General features: G+C 46.0%; 1 protein-coding gene across 1 annotated transcript in view; it reads right to left on the bottom strand.

Annotated features, from left to right (window-relative positions):
- myo6a (myosin VIa) overlaps positions 1 to 25,410 on the bottom strand; it is a 60,088-nt gene that overhangs the window by 34,513 nt on the left and 165 nt on the right. Inside the window, 12 exon segments of the mRNA XM_029495865.1 lie at positions 3,186 to 3,268; positions 3,270 to 3,331; positions 6,993 to 7,173; positions 9,522 to 9,602; positions 10,685 to 10,849; positions 10,934 to 11,031; positions 11,111 to 11,166; positions 11,337 to 11,442; positions 11,560 to 11,689; positions 12,610 to 12,683; positions 12,917 to 12,986; positions 15,154 to 15,279. Of these exon segments, the coding sequence (XP_029351725.1) occupies positions 3,186 to 3,268; positions 3,270 to 3,331; positions 6,993 to 7,173; positions 9,522 to 9,602; positions 10,685 to 10,849; positions 10,934 to 11,031; positions 11,111 to 11,166; positions 11,337 to 11,442; positions 11,560 to 11,689; positions 12,610 to 12,683; positions 12,917 to 12,986; positions 15,154 to 15,270 (1,223 nt within the window). The 5' untranslated portion in view covers positions 15,271 to 15,279.

Here is a 25,410-nt window from a genome sequence, read left to right as displayed (position 1 = left end):
AGGGAAGAACATTTTTAGACTGATTTAACTGCTAAACAGCTGCTGCAATGAAAGCAACACTATGAATAAAAGATAAGACTTCTTTGCTGTTGTTGTTTAAACAACAAACTATTTTCTGCCACTGATTTTACCTCCTAAATAATATTATTTGCTCAGAACCATCTGCCTCGATTAGTCAGACATCTTGTATTATTCAGGGTAAATAAATATCTGAAGGTCCCACATTAACACAAATGGACTCCCGTTCAGGGACGACAGCATCGGTGAGGTGAACGACACGTTGGGCCTTAAAGCTGTTAGCAGCGGCCTCCAGCTCAGTTTTATTTACCAGGATCTGGTCCAGACCCGGTCCAGACCTGGTCTCTGTAACTGACCCCGCAGACTCTTATTAACCTCCTGAATCCAGATCCTGCGAGCAGCACAAACAGAACAACTCGGTCTGGTTCAGCCTTAAAAGCATCCAGGCTTCCTGACAGTGACTCACTTTGTTGATTCGTAAATAGGCGTCTCAGGTCTGAGAGCTTTCTAAAGGTGCATTATGCATTTAGCGTGCTGTTTGCTTGATTTATTCTGAAGTGTGTCATCTTGCAATTACCCTCTTTTCGTCTGGAACTCGACGATCTGACACGACTGCTGGACTGAGCGATGACACATTTTCTATTCACCAAAGAAACCTTCGGAGTAATTAGCACGCACGTCTCCGGGGCACTTTCTTTGTTCGCAGTGTCAGAAATGTCAGCAGCAGGTGTGTTATTCTGCAGACTTTAATGGTGTGAAAACTTTTTGACCACAACCAGCTGTCATTCCCAGCCAGCTTTCCCCACCGCTGCAGAAAAACAAAGTTCATGTTCCTGTGAAATCGGTTCAGAGCTCCGGTTTCAGCTGATTAACGAGGACGGAAACATCCGTTTTGGAAGCAAACGTGTCCAGAATAAAGATGCAGTTTATCGTTTAGTGGCTAAAAAGATTAAATAAATATCCATCTCTCTGATACGTTTAATGGTTTTTCATGTCCAGATATTTTCGTATTACGATACAAAAAAAAAAACATGTTGGAAGATTTTCTTTTTCTCAAGATTTAAAAAAAAAAAAAAAAGGGGGCTGTGGCCAATATACAAAGACCAATTTCTCCAGAAATCCAAAAAGCATTTTTTGTAGATGACCTCTGTGTTTATTTGTTAAAGTTAATTTAAGTATTTTGAGTTAATTTGGCCACGATGAAAAATCACTGATCATGTAAATGATGGAAATCATCCAGCAGCTAATGAATCAAATGATAAATTCAGATGGTGTTCTTCTTTCAGTGAAAATTCCCCTTCCTGTTCAGTCCAAACGTTCCAGCCTGATCAAAGATATTTAATATCAAAGTGTGAACTGTAAACGCTGGAAGGTTTTCAGTCTCCATCCTTCAGACATGTCCCAGGATTCATTGCAGCCGGAAACTTCCAGAAGGACGATTCAGACCTTCACGCTCCCGTCGGTCCAAAAACCGGACTTCCTGTCAGCTGTCGTCCTCCCTGGAGGGGATGAATGTTGGAATTCTTTCTCTCCATCCCTTCGACCATCTGCTGTCACCAGAAAGTCTGGTGCCTCGTGGCTCAAAGTGGATCTTTCGCTTTCACGGTCAAAAAGGTTTGTCTTTTCTGGCTTTAATGAGAAGAATAAACATGTTGGAAGTGATTTTTCCCCCATCTGGAAAAACGGCGCCCTCTCCGGGTCCCGTCTTCGTGTTCTTTAAACAGGGATCGGCTCTTACACAACAGGCAGAGCGGCATCAGCTGGCAGGAAGCAGATATAATTCCCTCAGATCAAAGAGGAGAAACCAGCATTAGCGTGGGAGCGGTTCGACATTCAGATGGCAGCTGAACAATCTGAGGAGTTTCTGCAGCCGGCTGTTTGTTTATGTCGGATACATGTTGATCCTTCAGGTGACACCTTCACCGTAAAAAAAAAAAAAAAGACACCCAAAGCCCTAAAATACAGAAGATCAAATGAACTTTGAACCCCAAATCCTTTCCACCTTAAGAAACAATCTGTCATTCATCAGAAGGACTGAAGACAACAACAGGAAGTGTTGACGTTTCCTTTCTTTTCTTAAAGTTATTGTATAAAAATTAAAAGTTAGGCTCCGGTTCTGGTGACTGTTTGTGCAGCTGAAACAACGAAATAAAACTGTTTCAATTGTAATTTAAGAATCTGTAGCAGCGGTTGTGATCCAGAAGGCAGCCAATAAAACAGAACAATAAAATTTAATTACTGAGGAAACCCTGTGATTGTGTTATTGTATTGTTCGGCTGATTAACACACCCTGCTATACAACAATGCTTTAATGTTTTAACCTGGACTGTTTAGGGTTTTTTAAGCGTCACATTTCAGCGATAATTGCGCTTTTTATTGCTGAGATGCTTCTTGGTTCACTGAGCTTCAGTTGTTTTACTTTTTCTTTCTGAAAAATAAATCAGCGGTGGCAAAACTGGCATCCACGAGCAGGAAATGCAAGTATTAAAATATAAAAAGAACAAAAAAGCGTTCAGCCATATGTTGTCACATTAAATTTAACAGAGGACATGTAAATTAGGCCTCTTCACAGTTTAGCATGTCACGTTTTCAGTATCTGGAGAGAACTTATCTGCCACACACATATCTGCTGTGCAGCCTGGTGGTATGAGAGAACACCAGCTGAAGAGGGACCAACAATACCAACAACCATTTCCTGGGCTTTCCCCGTCAGTTTGTATTTTTCTTTGTAAAGTTGATATTTTTAAATTCACTCAGCTAATTAAACATGACACTCCATAAGGAGAGGAGGGACAGAAGCTCAGAAAACAAACAGACTGTGAACGTCCCACCAAGACCTTTTCTGGAGCACAATCAACAGTCAGCCAATCAGAAGAGAGGATCAGAGCCTCTCCTCTGATTGGCTGACTAACACTGGATTTTTCAACATTTCCCAATAAAACAGAAAAGTTTTTAGGATTTTTAAAATGACATGAAGCAGCCTGAAACGCAGCAACTCATGAATAACACAAACGTCCTTGAACAAAGTCAAACCACAGCGCACACACGAGCCTTTGTGATGCCACAATGAGCGGCGTGGGATGGAGGATGGATGGAGTGTTGGCCTCATAAAGACGCCGTTGTCGGTATCCGTGTTGTCAAGGTGTTTTTGTGTGTGTGTGTCTTACTTGATGACTGTTCCTTTAGCGCCCCCTGCTGTCGTGAGCATGACCCGGGTGGTGAGGCTGACTCTCAGGTCCTCCTCCTCCAGGACCCAGCAGCTCGGCACAGTGCTCCAGAGTCTGACTGGACTGGTTCTTGATAGCGCAGCCGCCTGCAAGACGAGATGGAGGGCAGACATGTCTCAGTTTGACCTGACAGGTAAAGTCACACACACTTTATTTTGCATTCTAAACGTTATCATTTTTTAGCATTTTCTCAGATAATATATATTTTACATTTTCCACAGATCTCAGGATCGGTGTGTGAGTTTGTGACAGATTTCTAAATGAACAAACAGAGAGGTGCCGTCTATTATGACATCATCAGTTAACCTACTTCTTTATTTCATTTTCCTGCTGCATCACCTTCATCGCTCCTCATTAAAAGTGCTTTTCTTTTCCCTTTTTCTGAAATCATTTCCAGGCTTGAGAGGAGCTGAGGTGTTGAGTGAGCAGTAATGTTTGACAGGAAGAGCCCCCCCCTCATGAATGGAGCTTCACTTCCACCTTCCATAAACATGCAGGTCAAGAGTGTCTTTGTGTTCAGAGGCATCTGAATCCACACCCTGAAAACACGCTGAAGGATTGTGTGGGTGTAAAACTTGAGTGGAGTCTTATTTTAATCCCTCCCCTCCGGATTTCTGCAACAACATGCACTTCAAACATGACACATATCAGCAAGCCGGGCCTACGTGCAACCTCGCATGGATGGCGAGAGAGCAAACACTCTATGCTTATCGAGCGAGGATGCTCGGAGGCAGATTCAAGGTGAGCGAGCGTCGACGCCCACGAGCTGAGAGCCCAGCGAGTCCGGGGAGGAACGAACAAAGACAGGAAGAAACCGGGTGGGCTGGAGAAGAAAAGACCGGAACACCATTCAGATCCAAACTTCCACTTTTGATGTGAGTGGAAGTGGAATGTGGAATGTTTTACACCAAAAGCTTGATCAGAATGTCAAAGCTAATTAATTCTATTAAGGCTGTTTGTTCTTCATTTTTCCACTTTAAAGCAGAAAAAAAATCTGATATAATTGAACAATTAGAACAAAGCCAGTAATATGTTGAATCTCAGGGTTTCAATCATAAACACAGGAGGCACTAAAAGCAGATATTCCTGATGAAACCCAGAAATAACGGCATCAGCACAAGTCCACACAGACCCTGAGCCAAAACACAAAGTTCAGGACTCCAAACACGATTAGAAAGCGGCTCAAACTGCTGATTCGCCGCCCGAAAGCCAGATTCAGAAACCGTGTTCAGGGTGACATGAGGTCGTCTGTCAGTTCTGACTGTCTCCAGATAAAACTTTGGACTCTACTACAACAACAACAACAACAATAGTTGTGCAGCTGTGGTGGATTTTATCTCTGTGCTGCTTCATTATGAAGACATAAATCTTTAGAAGCAACTCCTTGAAGTTTCAGATTAAATCGGTTTTTAATCACAACACACACAAGTTAAGGTGCATTTTGTTGGGAGCTGTTCTCTGCAGCGGACTGATCCACATTCGGGTCTTTAATGAGCTCCAGATAAATAATAACCTTCAGTTCATGTGTTCATGGTGATGAAGGAGACATATTATGAATATTAAATATCACCCGTGAGCAAAAGTTTGTCATTTCCTGCTTTAAAAAAAAATATATATATATTTTTTTTTTTTATTGTCACTGCTCTCATATGAGAGGAAAGTTCCATCCAATAATAAGAGCATGAGACTCAGTCAAAACAATTTACAACAGGAAAGCACTGCATCCACCTTTGTGAGTCTGTAAATTGCTTTCCAGCGTGTTTTTAAGCAGCAGTGTGTTGAGTTATTTCAAGACGTTTTTAAACACCAAATAACCGAGTTTTAAAACTTTTCCTTGAAGTGTCGGCGCAGCAATATACAAAACTGACTTTGCTGAAGTTTTGAAGTGTCTAAAAATATGAATGTGTGTAATAAGACAAGAGTTTTGTTCTTTTTCAGCAGAAAACGATGGAAAACGGATGGAACAGCGGATGGAAAACAATCCCACATGGGACAGTTACAGGTCTCCACCGAAGGAGCTGACACGAAGGAAACGAAAATCTGTGACAACGGATTCTGTATTAATCCAGACTGAGTCCTGAACCTCTGGGACTTAGTGATGTCACAACAACGCTCCCCAAGCTCCACCCACCAAAAACCAATTCAGTCAAAACTCAGACGCTCGTTAAAATGGAGGGCAGACTGCAGGTGACTGCTGGCACAGAGGAACGACGGGGAAGTTCGGAGAAGCAGCTGCCCCGGGGCGTTTCAGTCAAACCCTGAGAGGGGCGGAGTTAGATTATTAAACTCTGCAATTAACAGATTTCCATTTGGTGAAGTGAAAAAACTGGAGAGATTTCTCCTGTTTATCTCCCACCTCTGTCGACTGAATATTGTGGCGATCCGTCATGGAGCAGCGTCTGGAGGGAGGAGATGAAAATGGCATCTGCCACTTAGGAGCCAAACTGCTGCTGTTTGGGAGAAAGAGACGCCAGCAAGACGGATGGTTTCTGATTCGGAGCAAATCCAATCACAGAGCGCCCGCGGGCCGGAAACGCCACTCTTCGGGCTGACGATAAACTCAAATCTGTAGTCTGAGTTCGGATGATTTATAGGACCTCTGATCGGGAGGGAACTACTTCCAAAGTTTCCACGATTAGCCAAAAACACGGCAGAGAAACAGACCAAAAAGGCAGACAGCGGATCATAAATACCCGGTTTACACCCAAAGTGTCTCCAAACAGTCTTCTGCTTGCAGCCAAAAATCTAATTCAGTTTGTGACTGTGAACGCAGCCTCCGTCGATGCCTTCACCTGGTCTTCATAATCGAAACAATACGCCTTTCAGCCTTTCAGCTTCTGCGTCCTTGTCAGAAAATGTTATTTACTTTCTTCTGGGTTTGTTTACCGGTGTCACAAAGTTCAGCTCCTTCAGACTCTTTTCGTGGCGCTCTGATAAATGAGCTGCGTCTCTCTTCAGCCCCGACGTTCCTGCAGATATGAACCTGTGTGAGCTTGTCGTCTCATTTCTCTGCATTAATCCCACCAAGGACGCAGGCCTGAGCTCTGAGTGAGACGTCTGCAGGAGGAGGGACATTGATCGATCCGGATTCAGTGATTTCAGTTCGAGTTTGAATGGAAAGGTGTTTTTACGGCACCGCCTTGTTGCTGAATGTTTTGTTCGTGGCGATCCGTTTTCGGTGATTTGAACATTACCTGCTGGTGAGTTTTATCCCGTCGGCAGTCTGATAATTACAGCTGCATCACCTTCTGCATTTCTGCAAACTCATTGGTGTAATTTAAAGTCACATCCAGAGCTTTGTTTCCCCCCTCAGGAAGAGCTGCTCCTGCTCCACTAGCTGTTTTTTTATTGGTTCAGTGTGATATGTGGCTTTTAGGTGAAAAATGGAGAAAGTCAATAAGGCCGCCAGCATCCAGGCTGGAAGATGAATTATAAATGGGCTTTTATAACACCAGCTTTCACTTTTGTCTCCATCCAGCAGAGTGTTTGTGTCTATTACACACCACATCCCGCCATTTCCTCATTTCCTGGTGGTTAAAACGCCGTCATAGGCTGAGCTGTCCCCCCCTCCAATATAAAATTATTAAAATATGGAGCCTTTGAAATCTTTTTTTTTGAACTAGCAGGAAATAAATACAAAAATAAAACCGCCATCAGCCAGGCCAACTCTGCGCCAAATACGTTTTTGTCGGATCAGCATTGTGCCATCAGACTCTAACCCTCCAGAGGAACCTGAGTCTGGCTCACCTGACGTGCTCCCGGCCTCCTCGAAGTCGATGTTTCCGAGGTGCAGCACGCCGGCCACCACCCTGAACAGGTCCAGCTTCTCCGTGTCGTCCAGGCCGATCTTCTTCATGGCCACACATATCCTGTTGAAGTCGCCATGGTCGTCCAGCAGCGCGTCCTTCAGGGGCCCCGACTTCATGTGCTGAGGAGACAGACGGACGAGACGGTCACCAAACCCGCTTTCTGCTTTTACTCCTCTTAAATTACCACCTGAGAAATCTCCCTCCAACTTTGTCCTTCATTTCCTCCCCTCCTCCCGCCAGACCTTCCTTCTTTTAATCTCCTCCTTCACCTGCCTCCTCAGCCGGGAGCAGTGGGGTCACTCAGAAACGCTCTCCACCATGAAAGGAAAAATGAAGTCGTTCTGTGCCTACACTGACCCATCAGGGCCTTCAGATGCATCGAAGAGGAGAGACCGAGTGTAAAAAAGCAGATTAAGCAGCGCACAACAAAATGAAGGAAACACACACACGCCTGATTAACCCTCTCAAGAATGTCACAGTCTGAATTATCTGCAGACCAAACGCTTTGTGTCTCCTGAGACAGAATTAGAAAATGAACCCTGCTGATTCAACCGTTTAATCAGCTTCCCGCTGGATTTTCATTTAGCTCTTTTTCTTGAGTCCAATCACGACAATCGATGGATGAGAGGAGGCGGCATCTGCTGAAAACCAAAGACCCGATAAGAGTTTGTCAGTTTGTCATGGCAGCTGAGGAGAGGGCGAACTCGAGACCTCAATAAATGTTACAAACTCTCCAAAGTCAGCATCTCACTTTCTGCACTGTGACATTCTGAGACAGACCGAAGACGTCAGTCCGACTAAAACATTTTCTACAAAGCAGAAAAAGCAGAAAACCGGAGAGACACGGTGCATGCATTAACCCCAAACACACCCAGAGAGGTACAGAGAGGAAGAGGAGGAGGAAGAGGAAGAGGAAGAAGAGGAAGTAGAGAAGGAGGAGGAAGAGGAGGAAGAGAAGGAGGAGGAGGAAGAGGAAGAAGAGGAGAAGAAGGAAGGAGGAGGAAGAAGAGGAAGAAGAGAAGGAGGTGGAAGAGGAAGAGGAAGAAGAGGAAGTAGAGAAGAAGAGAAGGAGGAAGAAGAGGAAGAGGAAGAAGAAGAAGAAGAGGAAGTAGAGAAGAAGAGAAGGAGGAAGAAGAGGAAGAGGAGGAAGAAGAAGAGAAGAAGGAAGGAGGAGGAAGAGGAAGATGGAGTCACCTTGTCATCCTGTGTGATAGGAGCCGGAGCAGGAAGGAGACACACAGTGAATCATTCATCAGTCATCACAGCACAGAGCCTCTACAGCGGCACCTGACCGGGGGTCTGTTCGTTTTATTCAACTGAGGCACCAGACGGGTGGAGCCGAGTCGCCACCTTTCGAATACACACTTCAGTTTAAGTGTCTTTGGGGTGAAAGCAGCAGAACTTCCCTCTCAGACCTTTGTGGGGTACAAACCGACGCACGGTGAAGTTCAACAAACGCACCTCAGAAAGTTTCTGTTTGTGTTTTCAGGAGCGACGACAACAAACGCAGTTCTGTCCTTAAATAAAAGTTATCAGATAGACAGGTGATGACAACATCATTTAAGGTTTGATGAAGGCCGACAGATCGGATTCTCCAGGTTCCACCGATCCCGATGAATTTAATTAGAGATCTATATAATTGGATTTATGAGTCTCAGCAGAATACGGCCTGAAGCAGGGAAAGCACGGTGCCAATCTCTGCTCCGCTTAATGGCTGCAATAATTAATAATGCTGTACTGCGGGGAACGGCGTACACATCCCCAGTAATGGAATACTTGTGCATAATTAATCAAAGGCCGACGGCAAAGGAAGGAGCTCATTTCACACGATGAGGTTTTCTTATTAAAGCGGCGCATTAGATGTCTTTGTGCTGCGTGGAGGCTGCCAATTACAATTTTTGCATTTTGAAAAGGGAAGCTCTGAATGTATTCCAGTAAATTACAGGATGATACCGTCGGATCGGTTTTGTTTTGGGAACAGCGCTAAAGAAATGTGAGAGAGTCTTCGTTGTTGAGATGATCTGGTGTCTTTAACACGACGATAACGATCTCTTATAATTAGAGATTTTTATCAAAAGGTAGTTTCTGAGTTTCATTCTTCAGCCGCTCCGAGCACAGATACATCCTCTAATGGATATTACAGACGATTACAATCAAAAGGTTATTATTCTGAAATGTTTGATGGGGAATTTTCTTCTTCTTACAATTGTTCTGTTAATGAAAGAACATCCTCAGTGATAATATAAAGCTGAAGTTCCCTCAGGAAATAAAAAAAATATAAAGTTTACCACCTTTAAATGTTCTCTTGTTTCACTTTCAGCTCACGACTAAAATGAAATGACACCAGAAAAGTGGGATTAAACTCCCTCAGACTTGGTTCCCATCCTGGAACAGAAATCCTCCCCACGCTTGGGCTCGATCTGGACTGGGTCTTTCAGGGAGTGAACTGAGTTCGGTTCTACTTTACCTCTGGGCTCTTGCGGTTCTGCATAATCTGCTTGTCTGTGTCTTTGGAGGCGAAGAAGCGGGTGCATCCTCTGTTCAGGTACTGCGAGAGACAAAAGACAGACGTCAGCAGAGCAGAGGCGACACCTTATTCATCCATTAAGACGTTCTGAGAGGTCGCTGCGGCCTTGACCTTTCACCAAAACTTCACGTTTGGCTCCTTCTGAATGAAAGTTCAGGCGGAACAACTTTTCTATTTCTTAAAGAATCTCTATTGAGGAAATAAAACAAATCACTTTCCTGCCGTTCTCCTGACAGGTCGTGTTATTTATTATAATCACATGAAAAAGGTCGAACAAACGGCCCTCATCGGTGCTATGATGAGCACAAACCTCCGCCTGAGTGAGATATTGTCTACTTAAAGTGGATCTGTTTGAGGAAAGAGATCTCAGCTTCACACACCACTTCCTCCCAGCTGATCTGGATCCTCCTCTGCTGCTGGAAGAGAAATCGGTGAGTATAAGTGTCGTCTCTGCAGCACCGGAGATATACGGCGCCATTAGACGCTGCTGAAGTGACTGTGGGGGAGTGAAGTCTGCACTTGAAGCTCCACAGAATGACTCATGTGGGAACAGAAGACTGAACGGAGGAGCTGCCAACGAAGGGAACGAAGATTATTTTCCTTTTTCTTTAGAATAAAGAAAAACACGAAGAAGAACCTCTTAAAATTCCCTCAAAGTGTTCACAACACTTATTTCTCCCCTCATACTCCCCCAGAACCCCTTAAGAGATTCCATTTAAGTCATTTTTGGATTAAGTGAGGGTTAGAGTTAGAAAGTCTAGAAACTCTGTCTCTGCTTACATCTTCTTTTTTCATTTGACAAAGAACTTTCAGCTAAACGCCATCATGAATGCATTTTTTTTTCTGCTGGCTGATGTCGTGGTGATGAAGATCAGTCACCCTTCCTCACAGCGGCCCGTTAGTTCTCTGTGTGTGTGATTTATGGTTCTCGGAGGGAGAACCTGATGGTGATCCGGCTCAGCAGCCAGATGGGCTGCGGCTCCGTGCTGCCATCTGCAGCCTGGACCATATGTGAGCGTGTTCAGTGCTGCTCTTGGAATTGTGTGTATAAATGCTCACCGGCTCCAGTTCAACAAAACAAAAAACCTGACGCTCTCTCGTACCCTGAACGTGTTGGGGGAGCTGAGGTGAAACTTCTGCCGGATTTCCTCGGGCGCTCCGGCACACAGTCGGTAGAAGATGTGGTAGTTTCTCTCCTCTGGACCTTGTCTGCAGATCCTGGACTTCTCCAGCAGGTAGTGCGACACGAAGCCGCCGACCACGGCGTTCTGTCGGGAAAAACACGGACAAAAGAATGTGAGATTCCAAAACACCGTAAAACACCGTTTTACTGTGTGCTCAGTTCATTCTACCTTCTCATTGAAGTGGATTTCCACAAACTTCCCAAAGCGACTGCTGTTGTTGTTCCGGACCGTCTTGGCATTTCCAAACGCCTCCAGCAGAGGGTTGGCTGCGGGGAAATGGAGATCAGAGCCGACTCCAGGAGGACACGACTGAAGCAAAAAAAAAAGTCTGAACCTGCATCTTACCTTCCACTATCCTCTCATCGATGTCCTGGCCCGTCCCGTACGAGGTGGTCAGGTATCTGTCAAACATTTAAATATAAACTGTTGTGTGAAACTCGAATAAAGCAAAAGAGAAATCTTCTTTTGTTGGTTTTATCAAGTCTCCAAACTGGTTTATTGTTTTTTAGATAAGAGTTTTATTTTGAGCACTTTACACCAGTTTGTGAGGTTTCGTGAGTCTCGTACTCACTTGAGAACAAACTTGGTGTTTTCGGTCTTCCCGGCTCCAGACTCTCCTGAGACGATGATGGACTGGCTCATCTTCAAGACCTTCATGTCCCTGTAGGCCTTATCAGCTGACCGAGTCCACACACACACACACACACACACCAGTTGGTTAGACAGAAACTAACTGCATCTGTCTCATGTGAAGCTGCAGGCCTGGACTGAGGCGCCACCTCTGCGTCACTCACCGATGGCGTAGACGTGCGGCGGCAGCGTTCCCAGAGACCGGCCCTGGTACTGCTTGATGGTCTCCGGGGAGTAAAGCTTTGGGATGTCATAGTACGGGTTGACTGCGATCAGGATGTTGGCGACAAACGTCTGGCAGAGAAGAAGAAGGAGAAGAGGAAGAACAGAACAACAATTTACCGACGACAGCGTATAAAACTGATCCTGGAGCTTATTATTTTAAAACGGTTTTAGAGACGTTGGAAGATGGACGATGTTTTCATTCACCATATTCATATCAGTGATGGCAGTTTGAGCGCTTCAGCAGCTCAACCGAAAAGAAATGATTCTCTGAAGGCGAAATTCCTTCTCCAGCCACTAGATGTCAGTGTCCACCAAATCCTTCATTCTCACCACTCCATCACACATTTTAAAAATAAATTAATCCGGAAACTCCAACAACTGAAAAGCTGTATTTTTATTTTTAGAATGGGAGGCTGCTTTGAAATACAGAGTGAATTGGAGGAAGCGTCTGATTTTTGAAGAGTGGAGACATTTTTAGGAAGTGAGGACATTTTGTCGTGTTCTCTATATTTGGAAAGTGAGAGCATCCCTGAGGATGCTGGGATTTTATTGGGGAGAGCCTATTTTAGGAACGTGAGGACATTCGCCTGGTCACTCTCCTTAAGGTGAGGATCTAACCTTCATCGGCTCCCTGTTAGATTCTGCACTGATTTTAAACTCTTGTTTCAGTCTTTAAAGATTTGAATGCCGTTGAGAAAGACTTTTCTTCTGATTCTCTCATCATCACATTATGCATCATGGTCTTATTCTACTTTTGCTTCCATAAGAGGAGCCGTCCAGTTGTGAGCTTTGTGCCGTCTTGTGTAACTACTCGTGTCTATTTGGGAAACCAGACGTGTTCGAGAGACTTTTTTTTTTTTTTTTTGCCAGTAGATGATTTGTGATTTCTCATCATCATCAATTCTTCACCCGTCTTTGAAATTTGGTCATCGTGAAGATGACGAAGGTCAAAGATCCATCATCACACTCCAGTCTGAGATAGTACTCACATAAATCTTGTCTTTGCTGTATCTCACTCGAATGTTGTTGAGCAGAGTGGCTTCATTCAAGTACATCAAAGAACCTGAGACACACAAACGCACAAATAATGGTCAAAACAACTGAAGATAAACACAAAGTGTCCACCTCACCGTCAACCTGCCTCAACAGTTCAATCATCATGTTGTATCGAAGACTGAGACCATAAAATCTACAGAGTTTTAGGATATTTCTGCCTTTTTAGGGAATTATATCCGACTTATTGCCTACAGATGTTCCACTGAAGGGTAAATAATGGGACAACACAAACAGACTTACAGTTGTCCTCCACATGTTTGTTGACGTCGTCCTCTGCAGGGAAAACTTGGCTGATGGGAGCCAAAAATGTCTGCAAGAAAAAAAACAGACAGAAAACTAGAATATGAGACACGACATGAATTATTTGGAGGGACGAGGTAACGGGATGAGAGCGAAGGGAGACACGTCCTCAGCAGGAAGCCCCCATTCTGCATTATTAACCAGGCAGCTGATGACTTTATTAAAAAGAAAACACCTTGTTGCTTTTATGCTGTATTTTATTTCATGTGAAGATCTAAAGCAGAATGTGCTGCTTTTTTTTGTGGGAGGATTTAACAGATCATTTGGTTCTACTTCCTCCTGCTGGACCTGAACTTCGCTGCGACTCTAAAACTTTCAGGTTTTAGCTCCCAACACGTCCCACATTCCTCACGCTCAGACCGGCCATGTTGAACTAATGCAGCAGGGTTTATGAGGCCACACGTGACCTCTGTGTTGTTGGAGAGCCGCGGCGGTGTTGTGTTTCTGTCAGCCAATCTCTGCGAGGCCCGGCGGGGGCCATTTAATGGACCCAATTAAAGAGGCAGCGTTGGCCTTCAGCGGGCCGAGGCCCCCGCGCTTACGTGACGTACAGTTGATTCATTATTTCCAGCGGTGGCATGTTCCACATTCTCAGCCCAAACTGGACGGACTCCACAACACTGCTCCCTTCACACCCTTTCACCACCGCACTGCCTCCATGAGTCCAGCTGCAGAGGTACTTTGGGACCAATCAGAATCCTCCCTGCTGATGAGGAAACACCTAAAGTGACCTCCAGTTTGCTGCTTGGAGGACCAAAAATGTTGAGAAATGGAAATCATGTTCAGTCTCTTCCTTTTCACTAACGTCCTTTGAGTCCGAGCCGATCTGGATTTTCTCTGCAGGGGATCTGTAGATCGGATCAGACTGTGGGAAACAGAGACTGAGCCTTTGTGACTGACTGACAGGATGACAGGGCTCACACTCTCCATCCCTCTCCTGACGTCCAATCCCCCGGCAGCCTGCCAGCGAGCAAACACGCCGTCACACACTGGCACAAACTGGCTGCAGCAGGACAAGACCAGACATTGTTCTGGTCCGGACTGTTACGGGCCTCTGCCGCCGCCCGGAAACTGCTCTGATCTGAGGACGTGTCCAAAGCAGCAGCTACACTGTAAATACACTGGATGTTCTCTTTTGAGCAGCGGTCGCCAATAAAAGATCGTCACCTTCAGCTGAACCTCCCGGGAGAGGCCGGCTGTGTTCGAGGTCAGAGACGGTCAAAGTCAAGACCACAGCGCTTCACATTGTCTCCGTTCAGGTCTAAGCTGCTCAGTTAAAAAGGTGCAAAACCGGATCTGAAGCCGTAAACAGAAACATGTGACTTCACTTTGAACACTCCAGAGTTTCTGCTTCGCCGTTTCAAATCAATTTCACACCTGAGAACTCAGTTAAAGAGAAGGGAAGGTCCAATAACAGAGCGGCACCTGGCACGACTTAAAGCCTTAAATGTCCAGACGGTCATTAAACCCAGCCTTCAGTCACTCATCAATGAACCACTGAAGGTCACCTCATTTGAATTTAGTGTGCAGATATCAAATATCAAAGTCTACTTGTGATTGATGATTATTATCATCTCCACTGCAGAACACGGCCCGCTCTTCAGGTTAAAAGCTGTTTGATTTAAGAAAATGAAGAGACAAAATGAATTGAAGAGTTAAAATCTTTTCCATTTTAAAAGTGATGGAGCTCAGGGAGCCGCGACAGCCGGTTGTTTTATGGGCTGAAGGTAAACACTCATCAGTGAGGAGGCTGTTTGAAGGGAACACTCCAGCTGTCTGGTTTTCCGGGGAAACATTAGCAGGCCGGACACAGAGCCGTGGGGGTCACCACAGCAACGGGCTCGGAGCAACGCTAAAAGCTCCTCTGAGGATGATGAAGGGGGATCAGAGAGGAGCCACTGATGGACCCTGGATCTGGGGGGTGGAGGGGGGGGGGGGGGGTCAGAGTCCGGACCAGGACTCCTTACCGTCTCTCTCTAAACATTTAACTACAGTCAAAAAGGTCCTGACTCAGGTGAGGACGTAAAAACGTGAACCCTAAAAAACTGACTACGACCAAATACACCACAAACGGCACACGTTCTGCCTGCTCCTGTTGCCATAGCAACACTCAGTTTTGTGTCTACAGTGATGAACAAGGATCCAAGATCCAGATCCGTGACCCGGCGTTGGCTCACCTTCCCCCTCTGTTTGAGAGGCTCGATGGTCAGGCTGTCGCTGCCGATGTCCACGATGGTGCCCAGCTGGAACCCGTCCGCCGGGTGCGGCGCCCACACCGGCTTCCCATCCTCCATCGCACCGCTCTGCAGACACACAACCAAGGAGAGGCTGACTCACAACATCACAACACAAACAGAGACATCCTGATAGTTCCACATGTTTTCAGGGTTTAACAAGGTCGACAGAATAAACAAAATGATATTATACAAATTAATATTACTGCATGTTTTATGTGTTACATCATATTATCAGAAAAATCCTTTTCTCAGGCATCAAGAACGTCTCATTCCAACAGAAACTGTCAATTCCGAAAAGAAGAAAATAATCATCCACAAACTGCAATAAGGAAAATGAATATTTATTGTAAAACACTGCTGAGAGACGGAAAGGTCACAACACTGAATATCAATCAAAAGTCATGTTAGAAGAATACAATGAGCAGGTTTGGGTTCGTTTCACAGCCGAGGAAACCTCGTTAAAATCCATCAGATGGCAGTTGACATGTTGAGTCAACCAACGGTAACAAAACAGAAGCCCTGGACCGAGTAGACCCAGATCACGACTCGGTGTCACTGAATCCGACACCGACGAGTTCCCAAAGGAACCTAAAATGACCGAGGAATCCGCCCGTGTTGATAATGGTCGGGACAATAACAGGAGTGACCATCAGCTCCGGTCTGAGTCTGGAAAACCTTTTTAGTTCATTAAAGCAGAAACAAGCTCGTCTGTGTTTGGACCGGATCAGATAAAAGGTCACGGGCTTCCTGAGCACTTCATTAGGAACATTTAGCTCTCCGTGTTGTTGCTCCGGTAAATACAAACCACACAACACAATCCTAATGCTTTATGATAGCCGTACTTCTTCAGTTCTTTAAGTGTGCTGTTGTATCTATAACTGCTGAGTGCCCCGTGGTGTGAAGCTGCTGTGCATTAGTGCGGCGGCCTGTTTGATCCCAAAGACTCCAGCTGGTTTCGGATCAATACGAGTTTCTGATTTACGGTTTTGTCGTCGATGACGCCGGACAAAGCGGCCTAAATGTGAGGCCTGACACCGTGAAGCTTCAGTCTGATTCAAACACATCCAAATAAGGCAAAGGCGAAGGTGTGACGGCTGAATTCGGATCAAAGGTCGGTTATAAAAGGCCTGAGCTGAGCTGAGAGGGCACCAGGTCTGAGATCTTACAGGACGAACGGGTTGTTTTTAAAGCACCAGGCCTTTACTGGAGCTGTGGGGTCATTTATAAACAGGCTCATGACCGATCGATACGCCGACTCCAGCAGAGCAAAGCGTCACTGCAGAAACACACTAATCAATCCCACACGCCATCACAACCACAGGATGTGATGAAACCACCTTCTGGGCCGTTAAAGCCAGTTGAGCAACAGCAATAAAATCCTGGATGAGATGAAAGTATCAGTGGGGTTATAGTGGGTGTTCTGGTTCATGATGGGGGGGTAGAAATGATGAGCAGAAGGAAAAAAACGATGTCTTCCGTGTTTCACAAACAACCCGAAGCTTTCAAACATCAGCCATCCAAAAACAGCCTTAAACGAACTTCTCATTACTGCAGTGATTTCACAGATCACTCCCAATAAAAGCACTTTAAATTTAACTTCACACTTACAGCTGTCGGGTCATCCTGTCGGGTCTCACTTCATTACTGGTTTCTCCAACAAACTGCAAACGGCCCACAATGCACCAGCGGCAGCCTCGACTGCAGCACTCATCACATTAAGCCTGAAACTAAAAGGGTGCAGAACTAATCTATTTCCAGCCGTTGGCCTAAATATTAAAATCCTCTGAGCAATTCTAACTTCACAGACAACACAGAGCCGTCAGGTGAAGAACTAAAGCTGAGGAGGGAATATCTGCTGTTGGTTGGAAGATTTTGGTCTGAATGGAGGAAATAACGTCAGAGAGAAGAGACAAATAAAAGGGCTGAATTTGTGCTTTTAGCTTTAGTTAAACAGTCGAGCACACTTAAACCAACAACCACGTCAGTCAGGACTGCAGCTGTGAGGCTTCAGTTATTAAAGAAATGAACAACTCAGCATAATAACTGAAATTTGACGTCCGGCTTTGCCTGATATGCAAACGAACGGAGGCAGAAAGGATCATTTTTGTTTGGAGTTTTCATATTCAAACACTGTTGAACGTTATGTGAGCTCACAGGTCAAATGTGATTTGACTGCAGCAGTAAATTTATCTAAAGAGGCAGAATAAGAGTCAGTGAATCCGAATCAGCCCGACTTTCCCGCCTGCAGCTGCTTCAGTGTGAGAACGGCGAGCTTCAGCTCACAGAGATTTTCCCACAACAGGAACAATGTTTGATTCATGATGCTCGGCTGAGTCCGTTCAAACTCTGGCCCCAGCTCACACAGCTATTTTTTTATTTCTCACCTCAGCCCACCACATTAAAAGCTGAGCAGAATGTGCTGAAAGCTGAAATTGGGTTCACTGAGGCAAAAAAAAAAAAAAGCAAACCAATTCAGTCTGTGGTCAACACACAACAAAAAGGATCAATTATTAATAATACAACTAATGAATCATTTACTAAAATTTTACTTCTTTTCTATGAAGTCTGGTGCAAACCCAAATTTGCTGATCCTCAAAAAAAAAAAAAAAAAAAGTATAATTTGGTGTTGATCCAGATTTGTGTCTTGTTTTGGCCTCGGAGCAACTATTCACTCAGCTGAGTGCTGTTCTGGTTGAGCCAAGTATCAGAGACGTGACAAATATTCAGTTCACACTTCCTCTGATGTCGTCTCTGGTTTTTGTCCATGGAAGTGGAATTTCTTCGGTTGAGTCAACAAACAGCTGAGTTTTTCTTCAAAGTTGTATTAAAACTGAGAATCTGTAAAGTTAGAGGACCAACAGATCGTTTGTCATCTGCAGATGTTTGTTGAGCACGAAACCAACAAAAGTCTTTGCTAAATGATATTTTCTGTATGCTCTGTAAATATTCAGTAAAACACAACAACACAACTGCTGTAACAGCAAAATATCGTGGCGAGGACATCACACCTGAACAGCTCCACCACAGAAGGGCCTGAAGCCCGGGGGGCCACAAACACAACACGCTGTGCTCAGTTCGGGCACTTGAGCTGCAGCATCTGTCTCTTTGTGTGTTGGAGGGGACGACACATTTCAGAGCAGCAGAAGAAGAAGAGGAGGAGGCGCTGTGTGAATCGGCCTGCAGTTCTGTGTGTGACAAACGGCCGATTGTCGGCTCCGCTCGTCAGGTCACATGGTGAACTCAGAGCCTGTGATGTGTTCACAGACCCCGATCGACAATAACAGAGCAAACAGTTTGACTTCAGCAGATCAGAGAAACAGCTGCTAGCCTCCATGTCGGTTATCATCTGATCTGACTAATCCGAATGTCCCCCCAAAAAAATGTAAGATGAATGAGATCAATAATATTTTCTTTAAAAGCAGAAAAGCCAAATTATTTGCACATTTCAGCTTCTCAGCTGAGACCGCTTAAAAACTTCTTGGATTATAAATCAGTTCTAGTTTTTATATCAGGACAGTGAAAGGAACTTCCTGCCTGAGCCTGAGATGGTTTTTGGTTTTTCAAACCACAAATACACCAGCTTATGGATATCAACCCTTCAAAATAAAAGACTGGAAGAGCGAAAGCACAGATCTGAGCAGCTCTCCTGTTTACACTGAATAATTGAAGGAGACAGTGAACCATGACTCAGCAGGTTGGGGGGGGGGGGGGGGGCACTTTCCACCGGAAGCTTTTAGCTGAAGGAGTGAAAGCATGTCAGAGCTGCAGCTTCCTGCTGTCAACTCTCCTGTTCGTGCCAGGACTCCGCTCCAGAATGTTACCCAGCATTCCCCTGGAACTCGGCTGCCACACCCACAGCAGGGCGTGTTGGGATCAGAGCACAAGTGATTTTCACTGACGCAGAAACACACACACCCTGATTTAATGAATAACCTTTACAGCTAAATACCAAACCCTGACCGCAAGTCCGACTTCTGAGAGCAACAAGAGCTGCATGATATCATTAAAATGGACAATCGATTCTTTACACCGACTCCATTCAAACATGGACGTAAAGATGGAGTTGGTGCTAAAGAGCTTTAAACCTGACGACCAAGAGGTGACTCCACTTCCACGGATTACACAGCTACAAAAATAAATAAATAAAAGGCTCAGGACAGAAATGTTTGGATGTATCTGGATTAGTCTGAAGTTAGAGTGTTTGAGTGTCAGTGGGCATCGTCCCACAGCACCTCCCCTCCTACAAGTTATATCTGACATGTTCTGCATTAAGCTGAATTATGAGGAAGTACAGATGGAGCTGAGTGTCAGAAACCCTCAAAGCTTCATTTGTGCTCCATTTGAACACTGAACAAATGACCAGGAGATATTTTTTCAGGTTTTAATCTCAGTGTGTTTATAGTATCATGGTATTCTCAGAATTCTTACCAAAATGATTTTTTAGATCACATTTGTCTGCTGTGAGTTGGCCGGAGCTTCAGTTTAGATGATTTCAGCAGAAGGAGGATTTCCTGAAGTGCTGATCTTTTACAAACTCGCTGTGATCCAGTTTAAAGATTGACGAGAGTCATCCTCCTGCAGTCGAAGTCTGACCCCAATAAAACGGATCATGAGCAGCTAAAAAGTTGTACATTACACACCAGAGTCTTAAATCCTCGTTAATGACTCAGACTTGGTTCTCAGATTATCTCTCTTGGGGGTAAAAAAAAAAAAAAAAAAAGTCCAGATCTCCAATAAGCTTCATCTGCTGATAAAGAGTCTGTTTCCTGCCAACATGTCTGCCCCGACTCACTGCAGATTATTTAACAAGCCCGACAAATGAGGACATTATCCAGGGACGGAGGAAATGTCCTCACTGAGACACGCTGCAACAACACAGTTAGCCAACAGCATCCTGGGTAAAAAAAAAAACAAAAAACAAAGAGAGGAACCCGTCCAGTGAGGAAGACAAGCAGGAAACACTTCAGAGTCTAAACCTGATCAGTCCTGATGAAAGAAAACCAAAACGTTAGCTCATCATTTGTTTTATTGTTTTAAATATTTCATCAAATTCAAAGCCATCTATTGTATTTATTAGATTTTATTTTATTCTGACCAGTTTGGGAAATGGACTGAGGAGTCATTTTCACATAGACTTCAATACAATCTGAATCTTTTTATAGACGTTCAAGACATATAATGCACGTTTAATAATACAGAATATTTTCACACATCAGGTTCTATTTTCTCACAAATGAGAACTCTTTTTTTTGAACGATCAAACGGATGAAAAATTATTTTTTATTTTTAAATCAGTGAAGGTCCAGAACCGTAGACCGGGTCCAGAACCGTAGACCGGGTCCTGCTGTGTCATTTCACTACTTAAGGAAGAGACACAGCGCTGGATTAACTCGGGTCAAAGTCCTTCAGGAGCAGAACCACGAAACAGAATGAGCTGCAGTCCAGGCCACCGCTGCAGCCTGAGTCCACTACGGTCCACTACAGTCCACTACAGACCAGTATGGTCCACTACAGTCCACTACAGACCAGTACAGTCCACTACGGTCCACTACAGTCCACTACAGACCAGTATGGTCCACTACAGTCCACTACAGTCCACTACAGACCAGTACAGTCCACTACAGTCCACTACAGACCAGTACAGTCCACTACGGTCCACTACAGTCCACTACAGACCAGTATGGTCCACTACGGTCCACTACGGTCCACTATAGACCACTACTGTCCACTACAGACCACTATAGACCAGTACGGTCCACTATAGACCACTACTGTCCACTACAGACCAGTACAGTCCACTACGGTCCACTACAGACTACTATAGACCAGTACAGTCCACTACAGACCACTACGGTCCACTATAGACCAGTACAGTCCACTACGGTCCACTACGGTCCACTATAGACCACCACGGTCCATTATAGACCACTACAGTCCATTATGGACCACTACAGTCCATTATAGACCACTGGAGTCCACTATAGACAACTACGGTCCACTACAGTCCAGGCCACCGCTGCAGCCTGAGTCCACTACGGTCCACTACGGTCCACTATAGACAACTACAGTCCACTACAGACCACTACGGTCCACTATAGACCACTGCTCAGGGTCCTGGTCTCACTGAACCAGGAGGCCTTGAGTTTCAAAGGTCACCAACACGTGATGCAGCTCAGGAACAGCTGAGCCTGCCGTTGCTATGGTTACAGCTCTCTCCACCACAATGACCTCATGGTGGGTGGGGCTCATTTGCATGTCAACATGACACAGAAATACAGATCTACTGTTCAAGACCAGACCGGCAGAGACTACAGAGACCGGCTGAGACCGGCAGAGACTACAGAGACTACAGAGACTACAGAGACCGGCAGAGACTACAGAGACTACAGAGACCGGCTGAGACCGGCAGAGACTACAGAGACTACAGAGACCGGCTGAGACCGGCAGAGACTACAGAGACCGGCTGAGACCGGCAGAGACTACAGAGACCACAGAGACTACAGAGACCGGCAGAGACCGGCTGAGACTACAGAGACTACAGAGACTACAGAGACCGGCTGAGACCGGCAGAGACTACAGAGACCGGCTGAGACCGGCAGAGACTACAGAGACCACAGAGACTACAGAGACCGGCAGAGACTACAGAGACTACAGAGACCGGCTGAGACCGACAGAGACTACAGAGACTACAGAGACCGGCTGAGACCGGCAGAGACTACAGAGACCGGCAGAGACCGGCAGAGACTACAGAGACTGGCTGAGACCGGCAGAGACCGGCAGAGACCGGCAGAGACTACAGAGACTACAGAGACCGGCTGAGACCGGCTGAGACCGGCAGAGACCGGCAGAGACCACAGAGACTACAGAGACCGGCAGAGACCGGCTGAGACTACAGAGACTACAGAGACCGGCTGAGACTACAGAGACTGGCAGAGACTACAGAGACCGGCTGAGACTACAGAGACTACAGAGACTGGCTGAGACTACAGAGACTACAGAGACCGGCTGAGACCGGCAGAGACTACAGAGACTACAGAGACCGGCTGAAACCGGCAGAGACTACAGAGACCGGCTGAGACCGGCAGAGACCGGCTGAGACCGGCAGAGACCGGCTGAGACCGGCAGAGACCGGCAGAGACTACAGAGACCGGCAGAGACTACAGAGACCGGCAGAGACTACAGAGACTACAGAGACTACAGAGACCGGCAGAGACCGGCTGAGACCGGCAGAGACTACAGAGACCGGCAGAGACTACAGAGACTACAGAGACTACAGAGACTACAGAGACTACAGAGACCGGCAGAGACCGGCAGAGACCGGCTGAGACCGGCAGAGACTACAGAGACTACAGAGACTACAGAGACTACAGAGACTACAGAGACCGGCAGAGACCGGCAGAGACTACAGAGACCACAGAGACTACAGAGACCGGCAGAGACCGGCAGAGACCGGCAGAGACTACAGAGACCGGCAGAGACCGGCAGAGACCGGCAGAGACTACAGAGACCACAGAGACCGGCTGAGACCGGCTGAGACCGGCAGAGACTACAGAGACTACAGAGACCGGCTGAGACCGGCAGACGATAGAGAAATATGAAACAGGACACAAAGATGGTAGAAGATTCTGGACTTGACGGAGAAAGAAGGTTCCAAAGACTTAATTTAACTTGAACCAGTTAGAGAAGAAGCTCAGACTGAGAAGAGTGTGAACATTCAGTTTGTTTGTAGTTCACAAAATCAAATCAGAGAGAAGTCCAGAAAATTCATTTCTAAATGGGATTAAAAGAAAATAAAAGAACCAGTTGTTTAAAAAAGACAAAATAAAGTCACTCTTCTAAGAGGAGCACAGTTAAATGTAATATGACCCTGAAACACAAGGCATTCTGGGTATTAGGACGCAGGTGCTGACATCTGATAGCCGGAGTTTCCAGGGCAGACGGCGGGAAAACAGCAGAGGGAAGATTTGATTTGAGGCAGTGAAGCTAAAACTGAAGACCAGATTCTGAATCCCCAGACCTCCTCACGAGACTGCGTGTTTTAGGCTTACACTTCCTGTGTTTTATTTTGAAGGGCTGATATCCATAAGTGGACATACTTTGTCGGTTTTCATTTAAACACTCAGAGAAACCAAATCCTGCTGCTGAGACCAGGTGGATTCACACAGAGGCCACATGGAGGTCCACCTTTAGACCTTTAGACCTTTAGACTAAAGGGGACCTTTGAAATGACAGAATGTTGACAGAAGAATCCATAAAGTCCGATAACTGACCAATTATTCAAATCTTAGAGACCAAATAAACAGATGACGCAGCCGCTTCAGTCCTGAAGGCCGAGTTAGTGAGTTTCCGTCCTGATGTCGAATTATTGTCAAAAGAGGGAGCAATTTAATGAAGGCCGGAAACATTTGATGTTGAGGATCAATCCTCACATCCACAACAACTTCCAGGATATTCCAGGGTTTCCCACTTTCCCCCTCTATTCCTCTCCCACCAGCAGCAGCTGCTTCCTCCTCAACAACAACACAATAAAAGAGTTGTTTACAGAGAAAACAGCTGTCATGAATGAAACACTTCACGTCCACACATCTAGTGCCGTGTGTGGGAGTCGTGTATACAAGTTCATTTTAAACGGATCAGGACATGCACGGCGAGCTGATCCTGAGTAAGACACTTGGACGCAGGCCCGGCTGCCCCAGGGACGCCAAACGCACTCGAGCAGTCGCATCCCTGCATCCGTGTGCACATCACGATCCGGGCAGTCGTTCGGGATCGCTTCCCGAAGAGGACTTTGATCCCGTCCAGGAAGGACAGCTGGACTACGAGAAGCACCACTTCCTGTTGTGACATAATCTCAGAGTGAGGCAGGGGGTCAAAAGTCAAAGTCCCTTCAGAAGACGACTGTATCTGAACTAAAGAAGCTACAACACTGACTCCTGAGAGCCACAGGTGACACAAAAACAACACAAACCACATCCACATGTGAGGAGGAAACCCTCCCAGCCCGCCCGTCAGGAATTCAGATGTCATTTATCCTTCAGGAGAATGAAAGCGAAGCCTTAATGTTGATTTCAAAGCAGCTTTGGCACAAAAAAGCAGCTGAGGACAAACACAATAAGCTCAGAGAGCTCTTATATAACCGGGCAGCTCAGATAAAACCACAGCGGCCCGGCCGGTCCCCTCGATCCACATTCATCTTTTATCAGCTCAGTAATATCAATGTGGACAACCAGAAAGCCAACAAACCACCTCGGCCTCTTCTGTTTCTTATACAAAGCCAGCCCATTGATTCTTCTGCAGGCTGTGTGTGTGTGTGTGTGTGTGTGTGTGTGTGTGTGTGCGTGTGCAGGCCGCAGCCAGCTTCTGCTGTGAGATCTGACATATTAGTGTGTGTGTGTGTGTGTGTGTGTGTGTGTGTGTTGAGCAGCCTCCCATCTCATTGAGGTTTGTGCTAAATGCTCTGATCCCCTTCTAGCTGTCCAGACACCGACACGGAACCTCGTTGAAAAAATAACACAAACTCAGAGTCGACCTCGTTTTCCGACGTGCACACAATTTAGGATCAACGAAACTCCACTTTTCCTGTTTCCGGAGACACTTTTCTACAATTCGGCGTCAAAATAATCCGCAAACGACCGCCGGGCCTTCAGAATCTAACTTTATTTTTTCCGCTCTCCGGTTCACTCCGCCGTTTTCTCCCGGCGGCAGGCGGGCGCTGTTTGTGAACACAAGCGTCGTTCAGTTTGCTGAAGAATTGAAGCTCCGCTCGGTTTGAACCTTCCAGCGTTCTTTCTTTTAGAGCCGAATCTTCCTGGAGATCCAAAATACTCCGAATATGAGTCACTTCACGCGTTGTTCGACACGCGAGGCGAGAAAAAACCGAGAGACCTTAAATCGACGGAGGTCTGGAGGAAGTCTGGCGGCGGCTCCTCCGAACAAAGCTGGACACGGTTTCTGCAGCAGACGGATCCAAACGTCCGGGACGGAGGACGCCGTCGGCCCGGTGTGTTCTGGAGCCGCTTCCCGGCCGTGTGGGGGTTCAGTCTCCGGGATATCAGCCCGTATTCCCTCCGGAAGGAAGCTCCGGTGCGCGGTGACAGCCTCCTCCCGGCTGCAGTGCGCCGCAGCCGGCCAGGCCAGCGCTAACAGCCCGGTCAACTACTGCGGAAAATCTGCCCCCAAATGCCCCCAAATGCCCCC

Source organism: Echeneis naucrates, chromosome 24 (genome assembly GCF_900963305.1).
Source record: "Echeneis naucrates chromosome 24, fEcheNa1.1, whole genome shotgun sequence".
Taxonomy (NCBI): Eukaryota; Metazoa; Chordata; class Actinopteri; order Carangiformes; family Echeneidae; genus Echeneis; species Echeneis naucrates.
This window is presented reverse-complemented; position numbering and strand designations above follow the sequence as displayed.